General features: G+C 38.6%; 1 protein-coding gene across 3 annotated transcripts in view; it reads left to right on the top strand.

Moving 5' to 3' along the window:
• Nucleotides 1-14,544, top strand: part of nr5a2 (nuclear receptor subfamily 5, group A, member 2) — a 58,055-nt gene that overhangs the window by 36,395 nt on the left and 7,116 nt on the right. For 2 of the 3 annotated variants that reach the window (XM_059544105.1, XM_059544104.1), the window contains exon 6: nt 5,268-5,415. In XM_059544105.1, coding sequence (XP_059400088.1) covers nt 5,268-5,415 — 148 coding nt within the window. Of the gene's footprint in view, nt 1-5,267; nt 5,416-5,502; nt 6,162-14,544 lie in introns of those variants that run through there. The other variant, XM_059544106.1, reaches the window with a different exon arrangement.

Below are 14,544 nucleotides of genomic sequence, written 5' to 3'. Positions count from 1 at the left end.
GTAAGAGTTGTGTCATTGGAGTCAGGGGATAAGAGTTCATCTTTTAAAAGGTCTAGAACAGGCTTCATCGAAGACACAGTAACATACTTTTCCCCTGATAGAACATCTGTGAAATCAGCCACAGGTTTCAGTGCCGCATTAATGGACTCAAGGACAGATACACAGAGATGTATAGTAACGAAGTAGAACTACTTCACTACTGTACTTAAGTACTAAAAGGCGGTATCTATACTTTACTAGAGTATTATTTTTTTCTCCTACTTCCACTTTTACTTCAGTACATATTTTCGATGAGTTTAATACTTTTACTCCGATATTTTTTTTATGTGCTGCATCGTTACTCGTTACAATTATAAAAATGTTACGAATCATTCCATTACAAACAGAACTGTAGATGGCAGGTTTGATGAAGCTGGCACATCATTGAGCGAATCAAGCGATTAAGAAGACTGCGCGTGCTGACTGAACTGCTCTGAAGAGAGAGATGAACACCGAGCCGAGCCAGATAATGACTCGTTCACGAGTCAAGAACCGGTTGCATCGGTTTTCGAATCACCAGTAGTTCTTTCTGACAGTTCGATTCAATAAACCAGTTGAAGAAAACAGTTCACCGGTTCTTTTGCGCTTGACGTAATGGCATCATTGGCGTTGACTGCAAGCCTTCGGTTTACCAGCGCTCATAACATTAGCACAGAATCAGTTCAGAATCAATCACCAAAAGAATCAGTTTGGTTCAGAAGCTCTGTGTGTCGGTTTGCTTTCACGCTGAATCACACATGCGCAGTATCATCAGCTCCTCTGTTCTCGAATCGGACACGTCTGACAGAAACGGTTCTTGACCACTGATCTATAAAATAAGTTATATATATAGATCAGTGTTCTTGACTCGTGAACGAGTCAGTCTGTTGTTCGTTATCTGGCTCGGCTCGGTGTTCATCTAGGGAAGTCGTGGCCTAATGGTTAGAGAGTCGGACTCCCAATCGAAAGGTTGTGAGTTTGAGTCCCGGGCCGGCAGGAATTGTGGGTGGGGGGAGTGCATGTACAGTTCTCTCTCCACCCTCAATACCACGACTTAGGTGCCCTTGAGCAAGGCATCAAACCCCCAACTGCTCCCCGGGCGCCGCAGCATAAATGACTGCCCACTGCTCCGGGTGTGTGCTCACAGTGTGTGTGTGTGTTCATTGCTCTGTGTGTGTGCATTTTGGATGGGTTAAATGCAGAGCACGAATTCTGAGTATGGGTCACCATACTTGGCTGAATGTCACTTCACTTTTCACTTTTCAGTTCTCTCTTCACATCAGTTCAGTCAGTGTACTGTTTGAGTAAATGAATTACTCCGGGATATTGGTTTGTTTTAACTCAGAGGGAGTGTCAGCCACATTAAAAAAAGTTAACAGCTTAAGTCATTTGTGGATTAATGCGTATTGGAAACGCGAACCGTTTAAAACGATTCAGTTCGATTTGGTGAACTGTTTCAAAAAGATATGGTTACATCGAATGATTCGTTCGCGAACCGGATATCACAAACTGCTTTGTTTTGAACTGTCTTACAACAGACACGGAAGAGAAGACAATGCTGAATAAAGTCGTAGTTTTTGCTATTTTTGGACCAAAATGTATTTTCGATGCTTCAAAAAATTCTAACTGACCCTCTGATGTCACATGGACTACTTTGATAATGTTTTTCGTACCTTTCTGGACAATAGAGGGACTAAGAGCTCTCGGACTAAATCTAAAATATCTTAAACTGTGTTCCAAAAATAAACGGAGGTCTTACGGGTTTGAAACAACATGAGGGTAAGTTATTAATGACATAATTTAGCAAATTGGGCGAACTAACCCTTTAATCTGTTTTTTGTTTACAAAAAGTTACAGTCAAAGGAATTGTGATTGTCCTTTAGGTTAATCATTTGAAATAGTAAAAACAATATGTTCAAACTTTTGACTACTTTCTTTAATAACTACATAACACAATACTTGTACTTTTACTTTCAGTACTTGAGTAGTAAATTTTCAAATAGACTACTTGCAATACTTAAGTACAAAAAATGTTGAATACTTTAGTACTTCTACTTAAGTGTGGTGCTTAAAGAGCACTTCAACTTCTACTCAAGTCATTGTTTTGATAGAGCACTTGTACTTTTACTCAAGTCTGGGTCTCTAGTACTTTATACATCTCTGCAGATACATCTTGACAGGTCGGGTTTAGGTGTCCATGTTTTCTGTCATCAATCAGGACACGTCTGATTGCAGGTATTTGCTCCAGAACTCTGGATCATTTTTTGTTTTGTTCCCCAGCGTGTAGAGACATCCTGGAGGAAATATGACATGTTTGTTATAGTTTATATAATTATTAACTATATATATATACATATATATATATATACATATATATAAAATAAAAACATTAGTTTTAGAGATTATATAATATAATTTAAAGTAGAAAATTGGTTTGAGGATTATAATATATTTTTTAAAAGATAAATTTACTTTATACTTGTTTTACTTAATTTAATATACAAAATAAAAATACTTTTAATAAAATATTTAACTTACCAGAACTAAATTATGCTAAGGAATGTCGGCCTCCATCTGTGCCTTTTTCAGGTCTCATCTTTTAACCAGCTCATGCTGAACGTGTCCACCAGATTCCTGCAAAGTCCCAGGGCACGTGCTGTGCGATCCTTCTCACTTGCTATGGCATTTGTAACAGCCAAGTGGAGATTATGTCCAAAACAATTTAGCCATGGCCAGCCAAGTTTGCCCACTGCAGCCACAATATTAGCCCCATTATCAGTGGTTATGCAGGAAATTTTTTTCTCATCTAATTCCCAATCTGATAAAATGCACTTAAGAGTTTCTGAAAGTGTATCAGCAGTATGGTTCTCCGGGGTGTATCTTGTCTCTAGACATTTTGATACTAGTGTCCAGTCAGTTGTGAGGTAATGTACTGTTAGGCTCATGTACGGGGTCATATTTACACTGGACCACATGTCTGTTGTGGCTGAATAAAAATCAATTTCTTTCAAATCCTTAAGGATTTCATCCTTCACTTCTCTGTATAAATTTGGAATTGCTGTTTTGGAAATGTACGTTTTCCCTGGCAATTCATATTGCTTGTCAAAGTTGTAGAGCATTTCTTTAAATGCTGGTTTCTCCACAGTATTAAAAGGCTGCATTTCCTTAGCGATGTATCTCGTGACACTGTCGGTCAGTGTGCGCCATTTCATACTGTCGCGTTTATATTTTGTTACCCGTTCGAAGGCCTGCGCTATTGTCACCTGACTGGAAGTATGAGCGGCTGTGGATGACTTCAAAACTTCGGCAAACTCTTTTGGGTGATGTGCTTTCAGGTGATTCCTAAGATTTGTGGTGTTGGCAGCTTTCGCTGGTATTTCTCTCCTACAAATTCGACACACTGCCGTGTCAACGTCTTTTGGCTGTCCTTTATCATCGGGTGTAAAACCAAAATGTGCCCAGATCGGCGCTGTCGTTTTCGGCTTTGAAACTAAATCCATCTTTGTTAAATAACTGGGCTGCTCTAACTCAAAATGATGGAGAAATCAACAGGGCAATATCATTTGAATGTAATGCTCGTAATTGCTCAGCGTAATGAGTTCAGAGGGAGACCGGTAGAAGTAGAGTGCTGCAGGTACTACAGCGCCCCCTTGTGTCTTCTAATAGTGGGCAATAATAACGATCATCTGTAATGACCACGATTAGACCAATTAATTGCGATCAAACGATTATTTAATAATCGTGACAGGTCTACTCACATTGAAGGTCCAGGGCCTTCAGAAGAATCCAAATCATCATAATCATATTCATAGAGGGCATAGAATTTTGTCAAGATCAAGCATTTACTGATATTTATAGTGTTAGAATAAATTAGGGAATATTGCTATAAACGGTTTGCCAGGTTTTGTTCAGTTGTGTCAACCCACATTATGGAACAAAAATGTTACAAATCATATATTTTACTCACAATTTTTTGTCACCTGAATTTTCAGTAGTGTACTGTGTATTTTTCAAATACTTGTATTCATATAAATATGCATCATATGCTTTGACTGGTTACTAATGCTTGGGGCACAGGGTCAGTTGGTCCAATCCCTGTTAATTGACTAAACTTCAGCAGCTTCATACGGGCCTCGAAGAGATCCACGAATACAGCTGGTGAAAAATGAGCAATTCTCCAGCCAGGACTTAAAAAAAATTCCACTCATCATATTTACACAATAAATAAATTCCAATCCGCCCGTGTTTTTAATTGCAAATCCAGCTCAGAGGGAGCTCTCCTTACGCTTAGGAGGCCCGTAGTCTACCTTCTTCCAGAAACCCTGGCGCAGTCAGTTATGGTAATGAATTGTCAATAAATATAAAAATTTAATATGGCTTGCTTACAGTGAGTGGCAGCTAAGGACTTGCCTCCAAGACAAATTTGCTGCTGCTGCAGATATTAAGTGCACCTGAAAGGGGAGGAGAGGGCCACAGGGATCCCGCGCAGGGTTCGGCCCGGTAGCCTGGGGGACCTCCAGGGGCCCCCTCTCACTCGTGCCTCTCCAACCCCCACTGCCCTCATCTGGCGTGGGGCGCAGGGGTCCGAGGGTCTGGTCACCAGGGAAGAAGAAACATGCAGTTCTTCCCCGTTCGTTTTGATGCTGATTATCATTCAGACCTCGGCCCAGCGCACTGTCCCTGCTGTGCAGAGAGAAGCCTGGGAAGGAGAGAAAGGGATAGAGGCGTAAGAAATGCAGAGCTGCCAGAACTGGTTACATGCTTACTTCATACGACACTGAAAAACTCGAAAGGTGGTGCCTAGTGCCGTCTGGCTGATTGAACATTTAAACTAAAAGCACTCTGATTCAAGATCTAGAATTTTCGATGAACAAGACCTAAACTTTTCCTAGAGCATTCCCTACAACTCTTTTTGTTATAAAAAATGCACTGTGAGTCCCGGCTCTAAAAAAATATGAGCACATCTTCTTGGAATAAACTTTTTAACATTGATATCATTTCTGTTTGCAAAAAATGAATTGAAAAGTTCCCAATACTGCAATAATTAGTTCAGATTGGCTCAACTAATGGAAGACATAAAGAGTGTAAAGAAAACAGACTTTCTTTCGATCTTCAAATTATTTTTGAAATTCCACTTATAGTAGTACCTCTCTATACCTGAGACGTTTCAAACCTTCAGAGATTTGGCATGTTGCTTGTGGTAATACCGTTATTGTTTGTGTGTGAACACTCTGGCCCTTTCTCTTCAGGTGGATTACGCCCTAATTGCCTCCCAAGCCGGTGCCACACTCAACAACCTCCTGAGTCACGCGCAGGAGCTGGTGAGCAAACTACGATCCCTCCAGCTGGACCAGAGGGAGTTTGTCTGCCTCAAGTTCCTAGTGCTGTTCAGCTTGGGTGAGTACAAAGAGAGGGGTGGAGGGGTGGAGAGAAGCGGGCTACAGCCTCTGTGCATTATCCAAATCTCACTTGCTTGCTCCCAAGGTTCTTGAGGGACCTTGAGATAAGCCACAAGACTGCATTCACTTCCCCCTGTACGATAAGACCATCATTATGAATGCCACCAACTCTCCTTTACCAGTGATGCCAGAATCGGCCCCAAACTGTTATTCTCAGAAAACCGGTGTAGATCTCATTCATCTAGAATGCATTTCGTCACTCTTCAAACGTACGTCACTAGTTATGTATTCATCATAAATCTGCATATTGCAGAATCAATCTGTAAACAAAGCCACATTTCAGTGTGATCAAAAGACCAAATCAATCCAGCAAAATGTAAACGGAAGTCCAATCCACTGTTGCTTTCTTTAAGTAATATGAAATAACTGTGTTTTATAGAGTGCAGTAAAAAACAGTTCCAGTTTTTGGGAATTTGCACATTTCCAAAATTCAATTAAAATGTACAAAATTCAAGTTTATGACATCCTTTTCAACCTGCTATTTCTTATTCCCTGAGTGAATTAGTCAAAGAAAAATATGTTTCCAGCCAAATTAATAGTCAAAAACATACTCACCATTTTTTTTATTTGCAGTTTGGATATTTTATGTGAATCTTGCAGTACTAGCAGTATGCTAAAATTTGCATAAAATATGCACACTAATCAATCTTGAATTGCCATGTTTGAATTATGACAAAATAAACATTTTTGGGTGCATACATTTTTTTTTATCAAATAAATAATAATAAAAGTCAAAGTAAAAATGAATGCAATATTAAAAAGAAAATAATCATTAGTATACTGCAGTGAAGTGCTATTTAAGATACACAAATTCTAGCTATACTTCCTACTTGGAAACTAACAAAACCAAGATTGCATTTTCCCCCTGTTGGAGCTAAGAAAATCAGGAGGTCATTTGCTCCTGGAGATCTGCGTGCCAAGTGCATCCAGTTTTGCTTTTAGCTCTCAGTAACCTTCGGTGCTTCTCTTCTGTTAGCCTGCTAGCTTTACATTGAAATGTTTAGAGGTTCCAAGGCTTACAGATCAAGGCAGCTCTTACAACCAATTCACAAAAGCTGCAGGTCTCCACCATGAAAGACAAGTATCAAAAAACAGGACTGGCCGTCTGTGTGGCCCCATAAGAACATGGAATATTAATGCCGACCATCCACCTCTGCATCATCGTATCAGTCGCAATTGTTCCATCCGATGGTTCCGAGAAAGAGAATATGATGTGTAAAGGGCGTAAGACGCTTTGATCCTGTCCATTCCGTTTGCTGCATCCCTGAGCTACCCGAAACTACTAGCCTTAATGTCCAGCTCCCCAACCGCATGTTGAGAAGGATCCTCAAATCTTACCCAGACCAAAGACCAGTGTTGAAAACACATGAAACTCAAGACCTCTCAACCTTGCTTTGTTTATGTTGATCGGGTTTTGCATAGTGGAGGTTTTTGGTTGCAGTTTGGGGGGAATCTGGAGTGTTGGTGTAAATAATTTGGCGGAAACATCATCCATAATAAAACTCTCACCTGAGGGGAGTGTATCGCCCAAGGCACTGCCCCATTCTAGCAGCTCGCTCCACCCATGCTGTGTGCCAGACCCAGAGAGACTAAGAAACTAAGAGAACTAAGCCTAGAGATCAAAGATGGCTCCGATTAATAGTATCCTGTGGGTGAGGGGTGGCAGGGGCTCTGTGTTCCTACAAGTGCAGGGATGAGAAAAACACTTTGCCAGTTGTTATTGAGAAGCCAGTCAGAGGTTAATTAAATGAAACATGAGAATCCCATTGTGCTTTATGGAAACTACTGGAATTATGGGAACTCCTTTCTCAGTCTCAGAACACTGTTCATTCTTCAACCCTTTTTGAACAGAGAAGTTGTTTCCACAAAGGAAAATGTGGATTTTTAACCATTAAGTAAACGTATGTCACCAAAGCGTTTCTACAAGGTTGCTAAAACATTTAAATCAAAAAAATTATGTTAATTTTATCAAGATTGCTTTGCCATGTCGGTTATAATTTTTTTTTTATATTATTGCATTTTGTTGTTAAATTTAACTTAACATTTAATGGGAAAGAAAATCAAGAAAATGCAAAATACAATATTCATGCATGTAAAAAAAATATGTTTATGCATTTGGAATTCATAATTATAAATATGTATAACATTTTGTGTTAGTACAGTTGTGACCGCTGTTGTCGTAATACAATTTCATACCAAATATCTTTCATGAATGTTTTTTTGTTTTGCTTTTTTTATGAATCATACAACAGAATCATTTATCAGGTAAATGTGCTGGTAAACCCAAGGCCACACACACAAGGACACACATTTCGAGGCCGTCTGGCCTCCATGATATCAAAACATTAAATCCAGTGTATCAGTCCTCTTACACTCGTTAAACGTAGTTTCTCTGTATTGCATTTATGCAAATGAACAATAAATGAAGCCTGTTAATGGAAATCAAAATCACATTTACCTACGCTGTTCCACTCCCAACCGCTTTAAGTTAGTGTCCGTTCACTCTCAACACAGCCAAACCGTCGCAATTTGTCACTGTCTGGGGAGCACAGGGAGGCTCTTTGTAAAGCTAAGTGTCAATAAAGAGGAGGAGAGACATGAGTTGACCCGGGAGCAGTCACTTGTCTCCTCTATCCCTCCAGCTTGTCCAGTGGACCGATGGCAGTCAGCCGATCACTTCTCACGCTTTTCTGCCAGCCAAAGCATCTCTGTCTTTCCCACTGTCAGCCTCAGTGTGTTGAATAGGTGCTTGGGCTCTATCAGGAGCTGAAGGCTTTATCAACGGTTAAATAATTACGACCAAGACATTGATTTTCTCAACAGCAGGAAAGGCTTTGAAGGGTGAACAGTGTTTTCGTGGAGTGTAATGGGGGTAGAGATGATTGTAGAGGCCACTTCTGAGACAAACGCCAACATTTCAGTTGAAGCTGCTGCTGTGATTGTCTCGACCCTCAATTAACACCTCAAGAACATCTTGAGACAGGTTTTAATAACTAGAAATGCTAAAATGGTGGTAGCTGCTGAAACATGGTGAAACACTGATACAGTGACCAAAAAAAAAACAAGTCATGAACACTAGCAGTCAACCAGGGTCGTAGGAACAATTTTAGGTCAAAAAGAAAGTCTTATTTACTCAGTGGGGTCCAGTGTTGTTTTGGACCCCATTGCCGTTGAAACATTCCTCAAAGTATAAAAATGGCAAATAGTGGACGAAATAATATTTGTTGTCGAGAAATTAAACCAAGTAGTCAATCTTTATAAATTAAACAAATTTAACCAAAATATGCAAACTGGCCTTGTCGTATTTTCATCAGTTATTTTTAAATTAAAATTATCGGCATTATTCGCATTTTCGACTCTTCGTTATCAACAAAATGTAGAGGACACAGGTATAAGGGCATCAACACTTGACTACGAGATAGGATGCATATCAATTCCCCGAGGCTTGGCTGTGGGGTCTCTTCCAAACACCTCTGAACAGTACAGCATACAGTCACGGCACGCAGTCATTCCCCTTTACTCTTGCTTTAAAGAAGCTAAAAAGGCTGTTCCCACATAGGTAAGCTCTAATTAAGCCAGCCTGTCTTGTTTCCTTGATCTAAATCGATACATCTACCCTTGTGCAAAGAGAGGGGAGATCAGTAATGCATGCGCAAAGGCTCATAACAGGTGCAAATATTCATTTCCTGAAACAGACCAAATAATATGGAAGTCAGTTGGGATTGATTAACATTCGATGGCTGGGACGGTTCAATATTTACGCCTTGGAGACCCCTGGCCGGGGCCAAATAATGGTGCATAAAACTGCAGCTATGTCTTAATTAAATGCAAGATAATAGGGGCAGGTTTTTCTTGTGAGCCAAGCAGTTTGGCACTGACGGGTTGTAAGTCATGTGGAAGATATGAGGCCCGGCTCTAATCAATACACATATAAGGCAAGCGCATGTGTGTGCGGACACACTTTGAAAACACATTGACCTGGGGATGCACATGTACCTGTACACATTTATTTTCATGCGTAACGCGTTCACTTGTTGTTGTCACCAAGCATGTTCATTTAGATTTTACTCAAAGGTGCAAAACCTTGCAATCAGTCCTGAGTTCTCTGATATTTTACAAAGTGGTGGAGAGGAGGAAGTGGGCCCGTGCAATGACCCTAATATTTAAGGGTTATTTCTTTTGCCCACTGTCCTTTCATTCCACGCCACAGAAATCAAAACCCTCACTTCTGGCACTTCTCTTTGAAACGGCAGGCTCATTAGGAGCCTTAAGAGGCTTTCAGACTTTATCAAGCTTTAAAAGCCGCTGATATCTGTGGACACGGTGCAGTGCAGCAGCGGGTTGGTGCTTTTAGAGGGGATTGAAAGGATGGCACTTTACCTTTAGCCCCAATAGCTTTTGTCATGCCTTCAGTCAGTTCACCGAATTCCAGCCATTCCGCTCTGATTTCAACACTTTGCTTGTGTGTCACGGCTGCAATTTGCTTTTATCTCTTCGCTTTTTGTTCTTTATCTGTAACTACACATTACTTTATGATTAGCTTAAATTGCAAACAACTTTAAGTGTGATTGGCGATCGTTAGCCATTTGCAACGTTATCTAAATGTCTACAAACGCTTCAGATAAGTAACATAAGCAGGAATCTACATCTATGGATTTACTCTTGATAAAGGCAAGATGAACTCTGAGTATTACTCTTGACAGATAGAAGTTCTGTGTTGTGATTTTAGCATTACTTGAATCTCAATTCTAGAATCTAATTTCAGCCCGAATTACAAATCACTGTCATTGAGATATTATAAGGCCCAGTCTTTTTATTCTGCTGAATGGATTTAAGTATGGTAAAACGTGTGGTGAATGGAGTACTACATTGTACAACAGTGTTTTAGCACCCATATTAAACATACAAAAATAAAAACAAAAAATTGAGAAATTTGACTAAATCTTTGGAGAAAAATCTTATGATATGCCTTTAATATTATGACATTAAAATTAGTATTTTTAATACTAAAATGGCAGTATTTCCAGGAAAAAAAATTTAAATCCTGAGAAAGTTGTAGCATTATGAGATTAAAGTAGTTTGTAACAGAAACTTTTTATTATAATTATTATCATTATTCATATGTACATATAGGTCAGTGTTATTTTAGTATTATTTATGTAATATAGTTTTTATTAATAGCTTTTATTTTTATGTTCATGTAAATTTAAGTATGCTTCAGTAATTATGTGCTTTTGTCATTTGAATTAGTTTATATATAAATAAACTTTCCAATTGCAATCCCATGTTTAAGACTCCATATGGGCCTGGACATTATCAGCAAAACCTCACAGAATCCAGAACAAGATCGCATCTGGCACTAAAAAACCTATCTCAGGTGAAGCACGTATCTGTGAACTGTTTGTAAAAGTTTTGAGGACCGGCTGGCTTTTCCTTCGACAAAAGCTGTGGATGAAGTGATTGAGAATACACTGAGCTATAGGTTCTAGTTTTCCTTCTCCATCTCACAACTCTTGCCTCTGTCCCGTCTGATTCCTCTCTGCTTCTGCCAGAGCCTTATTACAAGCTGTCAGTTTATTGTAAAACATTAGGAAAGCAGAGGGACACTTGCTGTAACTGTCTTATCGATCTGGGGGATAGATTCTGTGATTTAATGCCCAAGCTTCCCATATTTCCACATTTTCAGCCTCCTATTAAAGCCTGTGCTTTCCTTTAGCTATTGATGTATCAACATTAACTGTTACAAGCAACTACAGAAAATCAATGACCAACTTTTATTACCGGCTGCATAACACGCTAGCTGGCTCACGCTCCAGTACTTAGCAGGCAGGCCGGGCCCGAAACATGCCCCGCTCATGTCAGGTGTTTCCTAAGTGATTTCTGCCCTGGAAATATCAATCATACGAACTACGGCTTCTTTCTGCCTGTTTGTGCAGATACTTGCCCCAGATCTGAGCGCTTGGGTGCCATTTTTATGATACCTGGCCTGCGATGCTACAAGATTCACCGCTGACAACAACTAGCAATATCTGTAATGTTCCAGACTTTTGCATTCGATTTTGTAGCCACACCTTTAGTGATCATTCGTAGCTTTAACTAGCAATACACATATTAATTTCAAAGTATAATGAGCTTGCTCACTATAAAATAATAATAGCTCGCCATTTCTGTCTATCACTTGAATCGAAAGGGATGCATTTGAAAAGGAACGGCGTGGCAAAAACAGATCACCCTTAAAGATTTATGAGACCTGCGGTCCTGCTGGGACAAACATATACAGGCTTTGTTTTTCCGATCAATGGGCTGAAGGTCATTATTCACTCTCACTGCAGCCGTGCTTTGCGTTTTTGTGCATTGTAAAGGGGCCTTGTTGTTGTTGCCTGTGCATATCTGAGGTTTTTTTCCTGTTTCTTCTTTCTTACATGACTTGAGGTCTCACTAGCTTGTCTATGGGTTAAATGCTACCTTATTCTGTGCCAATTAAATTCTGCCATTTCTCAGGGTCTGCGAAGAGAGCCCACTAGCCCAGGACCTTCAAACTGGCCAGGGAGACACGAGCCGCTGTGGTAGGAGGTGTCTATTGATCAGGGAGCCGCCAGGTCTTATTTAAACATTGCACACAAACACAGATAAGGGCGTTACACAAGCGCCAACATAAACTCCCCTCTGTCATTTCTCAATCAATTTCATAGAAAGAGTTCTATAAAAGTGAGCCAGTCACAGCAGAAGGAAAACACTCAGCCCCCATGAGCACTCGGGTCAAACATACACCACACAGCTGAGCAGACGTGCCCCTTGAAAATAGTACTGAATGGTTTGTGTATAAATAAATATTTTCTATTTCTATATTATATATATATATATTTATATTTATATTATTTTGAGTTTTCACTGTATTGTCAATAGCCTAAAATTATAAAAAGGCAAAAATCTCTCTCTCTCTATATATATATATCATTTATTATTAGAACTAGTAGTTGTATTACATAAAATATTCAAATTTATTGTATATCACTATCCACCATACATATCAATCAATAATAAAATACCAATAATATATCATTAAATCAAAATATATAATTCCAATATAATGGACTAGCTGACTACATAGTTTTTAAAAAATGTATTATACATTTGATTTGTGTCAAAATGAAAAGAAAAAACATAAATAATTTATAATCATGATTACTGGCTAACTGTAAAATTGCCTGACAAATATTATATATATATACTGCAGAATACCACAGCTGACCAATTATAACCATCTAATTAGAATCATTAAGTATAATTTATAAAAACTGTGATTACAATAATTCACAAGAACAATGGATGATGCAGATCTTCATTGCATATGAAAGCTAAGTACACCAAGTAAAACTGACTTGCTATTAAAACTAAAAATATTCTAAATATAAAATCGTTCTCACAGATATGTCTTTTAAAGTTGTGACTTAACGGATGGCTTTGTCTTGGTGAATATAATGTTGATATCAAACATCTGCCAAAATCAGTATCACAAAGACATTCATGTGTCCAGGGCACCAGAGAGCAGCTAAGCCCTAAAACCGTCCCCTGTAACTGGAGCCTGCTGTTAAACGTGATGGCACAAATGAGCCGACAGGTGCTGCAACCATGTCTCTTGTTCTCCTTTTCATCCACCTCTCCTTCCTCCCCCCATCATTGTATTTAAAGCAACAAAGCTGAGGAATGCCTGCACCACCTTCTTGATTGGAAAAAATGCCCCATCGTCAGTCTTCGTGTAACGTAAACCTGCTCGGATGGAGTGGGGCTGGATGGGTGTCACACTACAGGGACAAATATAGAAATGAGAATTCATCTAAACATTGTCTCACTTGGGGGAGAAGGTTTAACAAGAATGGCAGGGGAGGTGTGAGGTCACTAAGAGACGTGGGCAAGGGCCGTGTGTTGTCTGTCAACAGTGGGAATGCTGGGAAGAGTGGCCGAGTGGGGTGTTGTCTATTCCTGGTGTCTTCCATTCTTGGAGACAGTCTTGTCTTGGAACTATTATGTTTCTGGAGGGTTGCCATTTTTAGGACACTATGGACAATTCGCATGTTTGGGGTGATGTCTGCACCATTCATCTTGAGGTGATGTTCTTCACGTTCAACTTAAAAGTGTTTGTTTGAAAGAGAAAAAAAAGACTGCATTCAGCATTGCTGAAAAGGCAAAACACATTAAATGCAACAGCAGTGCTAGATTTACATATTTGCCAAAAAAACAATAAAAAAATATATATATATATATAAAAATAGCCAAAATTATTTTGCTAATATACAAGTTAAAATATATTGACATATTTGAGATAAGTTAATAAAATGTATATTTTATTTACTAAATACTTAAATTACTTTACACCTACATACATACATACACATTATATATACAGTATATATATTATAAAAGTATATTCATAGGAATTTATTTTCAAGCTGCTTTGGCATTTGGAGGTTTAAATTAAATATTTCAATTTGAAAAATATATTTTCTTTCACAATGTTGTCTATATATATATTCTGCAAAAATTTTGGTCTCAGAATTTTTTTTTTCTCATATAGGAACTACATCATTTATCGTCCAGTAGTTGAGAATAAAAATATGTTTTGTTTTATTAATTTAATCTGTGAGTGCTACACATCTTATGATATTTTACTACTTTAAGCTAAAGCTCCACAAATAAGCTTAGTTTAGCTTTGACGGGAAGCTTACAAACACGTCATGTAACGTTATCCTCAAGGTAAAGGAGAGTGCAGAATGAATTAAACCAGAATTTACACTCACATCTATCAAAATATAGAAGCAGCTTTAGTATGCATTTGAGAGAAAGACAAAAACTGAGAAAAAACACCACCTTTTGGGTCAATGCATGCAGCATTACTAATTTTTAATTAAAGCAACCACTGTGATGGTCAATCAAAAATATATATATATTAAATAAAATTGAAAAAGTGGCCAAATAAATGGAAAAATCATGTTATGGGTTAACTGTCCTTCACTCAAGAATATACATCCCCAGGCACTGTGTTGAATTATTAATTAAAATTTGTCAA

Source organism: Carassius carassius, chromosome 48 (genome assembly GCF_963082965.1).
Source record: "Carassius carassius chromosome 48, fCarCar2.1, whole genome shotgun sequence".
NCBI classification, from domain to species: domain Eukaryota; kingdom Metazoa; phylum Chordata; class Actinopteri; order Cypriniformes; family Cyprinidae; genus Carassius; species Carassius carassius.
Note: the sequence above shows the minus strand (reverse complement) of the source record. Positions and strands in the feature narration are given on the sequence as shown.